Below are 12,207 nucleotides of genomic sequence, written 5' to 3' on the forward strand. Positions count from 1 at the left end.
CAAGATGATCAGACCCTTCATAACCTGGTCCACCCTGTCTTTGCAGTATCCCCATATACCTCTCGCTCATCATTCTCTCCAGGTCCTGGAATGAAAACAACTACTTGCAATTTTTGCTTATATTGTGTATATTTTCTTAAATGCTTTTTTTGTGTTTCCTTGTGTTTGTTTTTCCCATTATCTAGAATTCTCTCCTTCCCCTCTTTTACAATGTAATGAATTCCTTTTTTGCTCAGTTTTCAGCTTCTTTTTTCAGACTTACCTGGGTATCTACTCTTACCTTGTGTCTTCCATTCACATAGCACCATCTGTTAAAGTGCATTAAAGTGTTTGCTTTTTTTTTTTTAAGTACAAAAGTGATACCTGCTCTTTGTAAGTAATTGAGTCTGTCCAAAAGTAAAAGCCCTTCTCATTCTCTTTTGATTCCACCTCAGTTCATAGGAATTAATAAATAGGTACTTACCCTTTCAGAATCTGTGTGTGTGTGTGTGTGTGTGTGTGTGTGTGTGTGTGTGTGTAGCCACAGATTTAAACTGCATATATAGGTTTTTGTTTTCTTCTATTACATAATATCTTCGTGTTTACGTCTTTGTATCCTCATGTGTATCGTGTATATGATATCGCAGCTTGCCTTTCGCACTGTACTGTATATGAAGGATATATAGGCAGATCATCTATTCTCCTTAACTGCTGTGTAACATTACATTGTAACTCAGTTTATTGTATGTATGTACCATAATTTATTTAACCATCCCTTGCTAGAAGAAACTTAGAGTTGTTTTTCAGTGTTTTGTTATTTCAAGCACTGTGGCAGGGAATGTGTGTATATACCTTTACTCCTATGCAGTTATTTCTGTAGGATAGATTCTTAATAGTGGAATTGCTAATCAAAGAATATGTGCCTTTAAAATTTTGATAGATAGCATTTAAAATTTCATTAGATACTGTCAGATATTTCATTAGACACTGTCAGGTAGCCCTCTGTGTCCCATTTCCCCAGGTATTATCAGTACTGGATATTATCAATCATTTATATTTTACCAATTGAAAGAACAAAATATCTGTTTTAAACAGCATTTATGTTGTGGTTATGACCGCCTTGTCTGTTAGAAGTGGCACACAGCTTATTCTAGTCTGACTTCTTTGATTAAATAAGCACTTTGTACTAGACAGCGAAATCTTCCTTACAAGGCTATCTCGAGCTCTAGTCTGAAAGTTTCTTGGTATTCTGCTTGTGATCTTAGCATCTAGCACTATGTCCGGTGTAGAGTTGTCATCGAACGCATGCCCAACATACAGTGAGGCCAAACAAACTGAAATGTCCCCGTTTGGAGTGGGAGAAAGGTTTATTGCAGGGGTCATGCAAGGAGAATGGGTGGCTCCTGCTCAGAAGACCTGAACTCTGATGCGTTTCGGGAAATAGTTTTTATAGGCAAAATTTGTGGGGAGGTCTGCAGGGTGTGTGCCCCTCCTCTGATTGGTTGAGGTAACAGGGTGGTGTTCCAGGAATCTCAACCATCAGTCTTCTGGTTCCAACCAGTCTGGGGTCCTAGTGTGTGTGCTCAGCCTGAAGTTACCATCCTCCACCTGGGTGGGGGCCTGAGTTCCTGTAGAAGAACTCAGATATGTACCAGATTGTTCTGTACATCCCCCCAGGAGGAACCAGGACCCTGCCCCATCTCTGCACTGTTGTTTCTTGCTGCATCACCTCATTCCCCTAATTAGTAACTGTTTGAATCTGCCCTTTGGAACTCAGGGAAGGTCTAGGAGGCTGAAAGCCTTTTTCCTACAAACAAGAACCTGGGGACACAAAGGCTTTTGTGCCTGGGAGGGTCCTGCTCAGTTTCAGCCCCGCTTTTCTTTGATATGCCTCAGTCTTGAGTGGAACAGCTGTTGGAAAGGAAAATAACATTTTGGATAGAGAGGTTAATCATAAACTCAGCAGAGGACCTGGGTTTTAGGGGGACTCAGTTTCAGATTAAATATTCTACAAACGGTTTGCAATGAGTAAGAGTGTAAGACTTGACTCTTGTCTTCAAAGAACTTACAGTCTAGTGTCACATAAACTGTCAACACTTTAAATAGCATAGGAAGGAAGAAAAGCAGCATAATATCTAAATTGTGTCAACGAAAAAGTAATCAGTAGATCTAAGAAAGAATTGGAAAATTTTATTTGAGCCAAATTTGAGGATTATAACCTGGGAAGAGCATCTCAGAAAGCTCTGAGAACTGTTCTGCCAGTTAGAAGTCAAGACACAGTTTAAGTTTTTTGAGACAGAAGGCTGTATGTTAAATGATGTATATTGACAGTTTACGTAATCCAGATTTAAGTGCCATCGTGGTGGATCCTGTGACCCTTTACAAGATCAAGAAGGAATGCTCTGTCTTCGTGATGCTAGGAGAATGTTGCTGTTTATGATTGAGCAGGTATTCCTGCTGATGGGGAGTTCTGGTCAAGTCATGATACAGATGCACCATGCACAGTGTGGGGAGAGGGGAGGCCAAAGGGCAGAGAAGAATTCTTCTGTTTAAAGTTTTCTTGTCTTGCCATAAATATGAATTTTATTTCACAATTGCATGTTCAGTTTTGTGCTGTCGGAAACCTTTTCTATTGGGTAGCTTCTCTAAATTCGTTTTCATGAAACATCCTGCTACTCACTATTTTTTCACTGACTTCCGTAATAAAAGATGACTGATTTTCTGTTTGCTTAAAGTGAAATCTGTTTTGCCATAATGAAAATATATTATCCTATCTTCTTTTGAGACAAGTTGCTGAGTTTAGTTCAAGTAGTAATTTACCTTGAATCCTAATTTTTTTTTTCTTGCATTTCAGGTAAGACCATGAATTATGGCATTTCTTAAATGAAGCATTCAGGAATGAAGTGAAAGTCATAACGTATAGAAAATAAATGATTTTTAAGTTATGTCTGTTAATTTGACTGTAGGTCTATATTATATTTACCTCCTTAGTAATACGAGAAGTCTTTGTGGGAAGCAGAGGAGCAAACAGCTGCCTTTCTCGTGCTCGCCTAAACATTACTGGAGGATAAGCCGCAGCAGTCTACAGAGAGGTTTTCATACAAGCAAAATAAGATGTAAATGGACCAAAAGTGAAGCTCATTCTTGCAGTAAGCACTGTTACTCTCCAAGCAACCATGGTTTACATTTTGGAATTTTGAAACTTAGCACTTCTGCTCCCAAGGGACTTACAAAAGCGAGCCTTCGTATGTCCCGTATTAAAAATACTTTGAACTCTGTTTCGAAGGCTGTTTTTGGCAAGCAGAATGAAATGATCTCTCGTTTAGCTCAACTTAAGCCAAGTTCTCGAATATTAAGAAAATTGTCAGATAGTGGCTGGTTAAAACAGAAAAACATTAAACAAACCATCAAATTTCTGAAAAAATACAGCAACAAATTAGCAGAAAAGGGTTCTTTTGCAGCAAAGGAAAGTCACGTTATGGAGAAAGAAGATATAGGTAAGCAAAGCCTTTTTCATTACACGAATAATCTAACCACGAAATTTGGAGAGTCATTCTACTTTTTATCAAGTCATATTAATTCATACTTCAAGCGTGAGGAAAAAATGTCTGAACAAAAGGAAAATAAACATTTCCAGGACAAATCAGAACTTGAGCTTAAAAAGACTGAAGACGAGAAACCCAGTTCTCCAGATCCTGGCGTCCTGACTGATAAGAAGCTGGGCTCAGAAGCTTCTTTATATTCTGAGGACGATGCTGCAAGTCCCAGTGGGACGCCTGAGGTTCTTCCCATTTCTACTAAACAAAGTATTGCTAACTTTCTTTCTCGTCCCACTGAAGGTGTACAAGCTTTAGTAGGTGGTTATATTGGTGGACTTGTCCCCAAACTAAAGTATGATTCAAAGAGTCAGTTAGAAGAGCAGGAAGAGGCAATGAAAGCTGAGCAGGCCATCAGCAAAGACAAAAATGCAGAGGAGAAAAGGCGGTTATCTCTTCAGCGAGAAAAGGCAAGTCATTATTCAGTGTGGTTTTAAGTTTTAATTTTTGTCAGATTTCTAAGTTTCATTTCCTAATGGGACCTAAGAAACTTTAATCATTTGTTGGAATCACTGGAGCAGTCGCATACTCAAGTCATACATATTTTAACATGTCTTTGTAGATTATTGCCAGAGTGAGTACTGATAACAGAACCCGGGCATTAGTTCAAGCGTTAAGAAGAACAACTGACCCAAGGCTCTGCATTAATAGAGTTGAAGAACTGACGTTCCATCTTCTGGAATTTCCTGAAGGAAAAGGAGTGGCTGTCAAGGTAATTCTGATTACCTTTAATCTGGTTTTATCTTGGAATAAAAATACTAATAAACCTTCTAAAGTGGAGAAGGCAACGCGTTTCATTTTTCTATTTAAATATTTTTGTGGTTTTATCATACATGTGATGTGTTATATATTTAGTAATTGCCCTATGATATGCATCATGCTAAATGCTCCCTTTAATTCTGTGATATGTTATGCTTAGTACTCATACCTATACTTTAAACATTTGAAAATAGAGGATAAATCTCAGTATATTAGTTGAATTGCCTATTAGCTGCCAAGGTTTTCTTAAATGCAGTGTAGGTATTTATGCTGTGTAACTACTCTTAAGACAGGAGTCGTAATTCATAAGTAAAACCATTGCTAATTTTTATTTCATGATCTTTCTGTACTTGAAAGTCTAAAAATTTTCATGATCTTATGGATAATTGAACTTGTGATCCTATTACTAAAACAATTAGCTTTTCTTTGCCTCAGTGTTTTCAAGTATAAAACAGTGAAGATAATTTAGACCCATTTAAATAGACCATTTTCAGAGAAATAATATAAAATGTGAATGATGCGGCTGAGTCTCTTTACACCTTTACAAGGTTATTTGTAATACATAATGAACAATTTGGAAATATCATATAATGAATAGACAATGTTAACGTTTCGTTAGAGATCCGTTAGTGCTTACTTTTCACCTGCCACCCAGAAAATTATAAGTTAACTTAGTTCGTATTTATTCAACGTTTTGATAACCATCTTGCTGAAAAGTTATGTTTTTAAATTATTTACCCTCTGTAGTTTTATATTATATAATACATACATTATAATAGCTAAACTTTACAATTTCATGTTCATAGAATTTGGGATTATCTTTCATATATATGTAATCTCTTACTTAAAAGATAAAATTTCCAGATATAGATGTGCTTTTAGGTCATTTAACATGTCGGTGATACACTGAAAGTAGAGCTCTAAGATGGAATTGCATACTTTTTTTTTTTTCTGCGGTATGCGGGCCTCTCACTGCTGTGGCCTCTCCCATTGCAGAGCACAGGCTCCGGACGCGCAGGCTCAGCGGCCATGGCTCACGGGCCCAGCCGCTCCGCGGCATGTGGGATCCTCCCGCACCGGGGCACAAACCCGTGTCCCCTGCATTGGCAGGCGGACTCTCAACCACTGCGCCACCAGGGAAGCCCGGAATTGCATACTTTAAAGAACTTTTAAAAAACGTTTTATTGAAGTGTAATACACATGCAGTTTTAAGTGTCGAGTTCAGTAAGTTTTCACATATATCCATGTAACCAGCACCCAGATGAAGAACAGAATTTCTTCTTCAGCACTTCAGAAGCCTCCCTTGGGCCCCCTTTCAGTCACAGTCTCCCCCAAAATAATCACAAATCAGTTTTACCTGTTTTTGTACATTACGTAAACTCTTATGATTGGCTTCTTTCACTCAACATGCTGGTAGGAATCTTTTACATTGTTGTGGGTAGTTGTAGATAATTTATTCTTGTTGCTTTTGTCTTCCGTGGTGTGAATGTATCACAGCTTATTTTTTCATTGTAGTGTTGTTGGATTTCTGGGTAGTTTTCAATTTAGTCTGTTATGACTAGTTTTGCTAATAGGAACTTTGAGAAGTCTTATTTTATATAACTGATCCCAAATCTAGGGACCCTTCAGTACCAAGGAGAAATGTGATATGTGTTTTCCTATAGAATGGCTCACCTTCTGGATTTACCTGGCTTACTCCTCGTTGGTATAGTTGATGTATTCCTCTCTCCTTTTTGTTTCCTGCACATTGGAATTTAAATATAAAGACCTGATTGAGTTAAGCATTTTCTTGTTAGGGCACATTGTAGATGACATGCACCTCATATTGCCTTGTGTCAGAACACATATAATTGGTTGAACAACAGTTAGTAATGCTAAGGTTGACCACTGGATTAGGGAGATCTTTTCATTAGTCTGATCTTTGCATTGGACAGTTAGGCTAGAACCATTAACCATCAACCATTAACCTAATTGTTTCTAGAGCTAGTCATTTCATTAGGGTTGCAGAATGATAAATTTCTAATTCTCTCATTCCTTCTGCATTATAATTGACATTCTCCTGTAAAACTAGAGCTTACTTCACCAACTAAAGCTATTTGGTTACTCTCAAAGATCAATGTTGCAGGAAAAGCAAAAGAAATGCTTAATTTCTTTCTACTTAGTCACCAGTTTTCAAAGTAAAGAGTTGCTTTTTTTTTTAAATCTTCATTGGAATATAATTGCTTCACAATACTGTGTTAGTTTCTGTTGTACAACAAAGTGAATCAGCCACATGCATACATATATCCCCATATCCCCTCCCTCTCGAGCCTCACTGCCACCCTCTCTATCCCAGCCCTCTAGGTCATCGCAGAGCACTGAGCTGATCTTCCTGTGCTATGCGGCCTCTTCCCACTAGCTAACTGTTTTACATTTGGTAGTGTATATATGTCGATGCTACTCTCACTTCACCCCAGCTTCTCCCTCCCCTCCCCGGGTCCTCATGTCCATTCTCTATGTCTGTGTCTTTTATTTTTGCGCTGCCACTAGGTTCATCAGTGCCTTATTTTTTTTTTTTAAGATTCCATATATATGTGTTGACATACCTGATTTTTCTCTTTCTGACTTACTTCACTCTGTATAACAAACTCTAGGTCCATCCACCTCTCTACAAATACTTCAATTTCGTTTCTTTCTATGGCTGAGTAACATTCCATTGTATATATGTGCCACATCTTCTTTATCCGTTCATCTGTCGATGGACATTTAGGTTGGTTCCATGTCCTGGCTATTGTAAATAGAGCTGCAGTGAACATTGTGGTACATGACTCTTTCTGAATTATGGTTTTCTCTGGGTATGTGCCCAGTAGTGGGATTGCTGGGTTATATGGTAGTTCTGTTTTTAGTTTTTTAAGGAACCTCCATACTGTTCTCCATAGTGGTTGTATCAATTTACATTCCCACCAGCAGTGCAGGAGAGTTCCCTTTGCACCACACCCTTTCCAGCACTTATTGTTTCTAGATTTTTTGATAATGGCTATTCTGACTGGTGTGACGTGATACCTCATTGTAGTTTTGATTTGCATTTCTCTAATAATTAGTGATGTTGAGCATCTTTTCTTGTGCCTCTTGGCCACCTGTATGTCTTCTTTGGTGAAATGTCTATTTAGGTCTTCCACCCTTTTTTTTTTTTTTTGCAGTACGCGGACCTCCCACTGTTGTGGCCTCTCCCGTTGCGGAGCACAGGCTCCGGACGCACAGGCTCAGCGGCCATGGCGCACGGGCCCGGCCGCTCCGTGGCATGTGGGATCCTCCCGGACCGGGGCACGAACCCGTGTCTCCTGCATCGGCAGGAGGACTCTCAACCACTGCGCCACCAGGGAAGCCCATTCCACCCATTTTTTAAGTTAATTGTTTGTTTTTTTGGTATTGAGCTCCATGAGGTGTTTGTATATTTTGGAGATTAATCCCTTGTCTGTTGTTTCATTTGCAAATATATTGTTCCATTCTCAGGGTTGTCTTTTTGTCTTGTTTATGGTTTCCTTTGCTGTGCAAAAGCTTTGAAGTTTAATTAGGTCCCATCTGTTTACTTTTGTTTTTATTTCCATTACTCTAGGAGGTGAGTCAAAAAAAGATCTTGCTGTGGTTTATGTCAAAGAGTGTTCTTCCTGTGTTTTCCTCTAAGGTTTTTTTTTTGTTTGTTTTGTTTTTTAAATTTTATTTATTTATTTATTTATTTTTGGCTGTGTCGGGTCTTCGTTTTTGTGCGAGGGCTTTCTCCAGCTGTGGCGAACAGGGGCCACTCTTCGTTGCGGTGCGCGGGCCTCACTATCGCGGTCTCTTTTGTTGTGGAGCACAAGCTCCAGACGCGCAGGCTCAGTAGTTGTGGCTCACGGGCCCAGTTGCTCCGCGGCATGTGGGATCTTCCCAGACCAGGGCTCGAACCCGCGTCCCCTGCATCAGCAGGCAGATTCTCAACCACTGCGCCACCAGGGAAGCCCCTCCTCTAAGGGTTTTATAGCATCTGGTCTTACGTCTTTAATCCATTTGGAGTTTATTTTTGTGTATGGTGTTAGGGAGTGTTCTAATTTCATTCGTTTACATGTAGCTGTTCAGTTTTCCCAGCACCACGTATTGAAGAGGCTGTCTTTTCTCCATCATATGTTCTTGCCTCCTTTGTCGTAAATTAGGTGACCATAGATGCATGGGGTTATCTCTGTGCTTTCTATCCTGTACCATTGATCTATATTTCTCTTTTTGTGACAGTACCATACTCTCTTGATTTCTTTAGCTTTGTAGTATAGTTTGAAGTCAGGGAGCCTGATTCTTCCAGCTCTGTTTTTCTTTCTCAAGATTGCTTTGGTTAATCGGGGTCTTTTGTGTTTCCATACGAATTGTAAAATTTTTTGTTCTAATTATGTGAAGAATGCCATTGGAAGCTTGATAGGGATTGCATTGAATCTGTAGATTGCTTTGGGTAGTATAGTCATTTTCACAATATTGATTCTTCCAATCCAAGAACATGGTATAGTTCTCCATCTGTTTATATCATCTTTAATTTCTTTCATCAGTGTTTTATACTTTTCTGAGTACAAGTCTTTTGTCTCCTTAGGTAGGTTTATTCCTAGGTATTTTATTCTTTTGGTTGCAATGGTAAATGGGATTGTTTCCTTAACTTCTCTTTCTGATTTTTCATTGTGAGTGTATAGGAATGCCATAGATTTCTGTGCATTAATTTTGTATCCTGCAACCTTACCAAATTCATTGGTTAGTTCTAGTAGTTTTCTGACGGCATCTTTAGGATTTTCTATGGTATAGTATCATGTCATCTGCAAACAGTGACAGTTTTACTTCTTTTCCAGTTTGTATTCCTTTTATTTCTTTGTCTTCTCTGATTTCCATGGCTAGGACTTCCAAAACTATGTTGAATAAGAGTGGCGAGAGAGGACACTCTTGTCTCATTCCTGATCTTAGTGGAAATGGTTTCAGTTTTTCACCATTGAGTGTGATTTTGCTGTGGGTTTGCTATATATGGCCTTTATTATGTTCAGGTAGGTTCCCTCTGTGCCCATTTTCTGGGGAGTTTTTATCATAAATGGATGTTGAATTTTGTCAAAAGCTTTTTCTGCATCTATTGAGATGATCATATGGTTTTTACTCCTTAATTTGTTAATATGGTCTATCACGTTGATTGATTTGTGTATGTTGAAGAACCCTTGCATCCCTGGGATAAATCCACTTGATCATGAGGTATTATCCTTTTAATATGTTGTTGGATTCTGTTTGCTAGTATTTTGTTGAGGATTTTTGCGTCTATGTTCATAAGTGATATTGGGCTATAATTTTCTTTTTTTTGTAGTATCTTTGTCTGGTTTTGGTATCAGGGTGTTGGTGGCTTTGTAGAATGAATTTGGGAGCATTCCTCCCTGTGCAGTGTTTTGGAAGAGTTTGAGAAGTATGGGTGTTAGCTCTTCTCTAAATGTTTTATAGAATTCGCCTGTGAAGCCATCTAGTCCCGGACTTTTGTTTGTTGGAAGATTTCTTTTTTTAATTAATTAACCTATTTGTTTATTTATTTTTGGCTGTGTTGGGTCTTCCTTGCTGTGCTCGGGCTTTCTCTGGTTGCAGCGAGTGGGGGCTACTCTTTTTTGCAGTGTGCAGGCTCCTCGTTGCAGTGGCTTCTCTTGTTGTGGAGCACAGGCTCTAGGCACGGGCTTCAGTAGTTGTGGCTCATGGGCTCTAGGCAAGAGGGCTTCAGTATTTGTGGCGCACGGGCTTAGTTGCTCCACAGCATGCGGGATCTTCCTGGGCCAGGGCTCAAACCTGTGTCCCCTGCATTGGCAGGCGGATTCTTAACCACTGCGCTACCAGGGAAGTCCCTGTTGGAAGATTTTTAATTACAGTTTCAGTTTCATTACTTGTCACAGGTCTGTTAATATTTTCTAATTCTTCCTGATTCAGTCTTGGAAAATTGTACCTTTCCAAGAATTTATCCATTTCTTCATGGCTGTCCATTTTATTGGCATATAGTTGTTTGTAGTAGTCTCTTATAATCCTTTGTATTTCTGTGGTGTCAGTTGTGATTTCTCCTTTTTCATGTCTAATTCTATTCATTTGCACCCTCTCCCTTTTTTTCTTGATGAGTCTGGCTAAGGGGTTATCAATTTTGTTTATCTTCTCAAAGAACCAGCTCTTCGTTTTATTGATCTTTGCTATTGTTTTCTTCATTTCTATTTCATTTATTTCTGCTCTGATCTTTATGATTTCTTTCCTTCTACTGACTTTGGGTTTTCTTTGTTCTTCTTTCTCTACTTGCTTTAGGTGTAGGGTTGGATTGTTTATTTGAGATTTTTCTTGTTTCTTGAGGTGAGATTGCATTGCTATAACCTTCCCTCTTAGAACTGTTTTGCTGCGTCCCATAGGTTTTGGGTTGTTGTGTTTTCGTTATCATTTGTTTCTATGTATTTTTTTATGTCTTCTTTGATTTCTTCAGTGATCTCTTAGTTATTTAGTATCGCAGTGTTTAGCCTCCATGTATTTGTGTTTTTTACAGTTTTTTTCCTGTAATTGATTTCAAGTCTCATAGCGTTGTGGTCAGAAAAGATGCTTGATATGATTTCAATTTTCTTAAATTTTCCAAGGCTTGATTTGTGACCCAAGATGTAATCTATCCTGGAGAATGTTCTGTGTGCACTTGAGAAAAAAGTGTATTCTGCCACTTCTGGGTGGAATGTTCTATAAATATCTATTAAATCTATCTGGTCTATTGTGTCATTTAAAGCTCTGTTTCCTTATTTTCTGTTTGGATGATCTGTCCATTGGTGTTAGTGGGATGTTAAAGTCCCCTACTATTATTGTGTTGCTGTCAATTTTCCCTTTCATGGTTGTTATCATTTGCCTTATGTATTGAGGTGCTCCCCTGTTGGGTGAATGAACATTTATAATTGTTATATCTTCTTGGATTGATCTCTTGATCATTATGTAGTGTCCTTCCTTATTTCTTGTAACAGTCTTTATTTTAAAGTCTGTTTTACCTGGTACAAGTATCGCTACTCCAGCTTTCTTTTGATTTACATTTACATGGAATGTCTTTTTCCATCCCTTCACTTTCAGTCTGTATGTGTCCCTAGGTCTGAAGTGGGTCTCTTGTAGACAGTATATATATGGGTCTTGATTTTTTATCCATTTAGCCACTCTGTGTCTTTGGTTGGGGAATTTAATCTATGTACATTCACAGTTATTATTGATATATATGTTCCTATTACCATTTTCTTAATTGTTTGGGGTTTGTTTTTGTGGGTCTTTTTCTTCTCTTGTGTATCCTGACTAGAGAAGTTTCTTTAGCATTTGTCGTAAAGCTGGTTTGGTGGAATTCTGAATTCTCTTAGCTTTTGCTTGTCTGAAAAGCTTTTGATTTCCCCGTTGAATCTGAATGAGATCCTTGCTGGGTAGAATAATCTTGGTTATAGGTTTTTCTTCTTCATCACTTTAAATATATCCTGACACTCTCTTCTGGCCTGCAGAGTTTCTGGTGAAAAATCAGCTGATAACCTTATGGGGATTCCTTTGTATGTTGTTTTTTGTTTTTCCTTTGATGCTTTTAATATTTTTCCTTTGAATTTGATTTTTGTTAGTTTGATTAATATGTGTCTTGGTGTGTTTCTCCTAGGGTTTATCCTGTATGGGACCCTCTGTGCTTCCTGGACTATTTCCTTTCCCATGTTAGGGAAGTTTTCCAGTATAATCTCTTCAAATATTGTGTCAGACCCTTTCTTTTTCTGTTGTTCTTCTGGGACCCCTATAATTCGAATGTTCGTGCATTTAGTGTTGTCCCAGAGGTCTCTGAGATTGTCTTCAGTTCTTTTCATTCTTTTTTCTTTATTCTGCTCCTTGA

The 12,207-nt window shown here is 38.4% G+C and overlaps 1 protein-coding gene across 4 annotated transcripts in view; it reads left to right on the top strand.

Annotated features, from left to right (window-relative positions):
- Positions 1-12,207, top strand: part of PNPLA8 (patatin like phospholipase domain containing 8) — a 134,960-nt gene that overhangs the window by 84,509 nt on the left and 38,244 nt on the right. For 2 of the 4 annotated variants that reach the window (XM_029234141.1, XM_029234140.1), the window contains exons 2-3: positions 2,834-3,985; positions 4,138-4,287. In XM_029234141.1, coding sequence (XP_029089974.1) covers positions 2,924-3,985; positions 4,138-4,287 — 1,212 coding nt within the window. In that variant the 5' untranslated portion in view covers positions 2,834-2,923. The remainder of the gene's footprint in view (positions 1-2,833; positions 3,986-4,137; positions 4,288-12,207) is intronic. The other 2 variants (XM_029234142.1, XM_029234144.1) reach the window with 1 other exon arrangement.

The sequence above is a fragment of the Monodon monoceros genome, unplaced genomic scaffold, assembly GCF_005190385.1.
Source record: "Monodon monoceros isolate NGI ecotype Baffin Bay Population unplaced genomic scaffold, NGI_Narwhal_1 Super_Scaffold_2, whole genome shotgun sequence".
Classification (NCBI taxonomy): Eukaryota; Metazoa; Chordata; class Mammalia; order Artiodactyla; family Monodontidae; genus Monodon; species Monodon monoceros.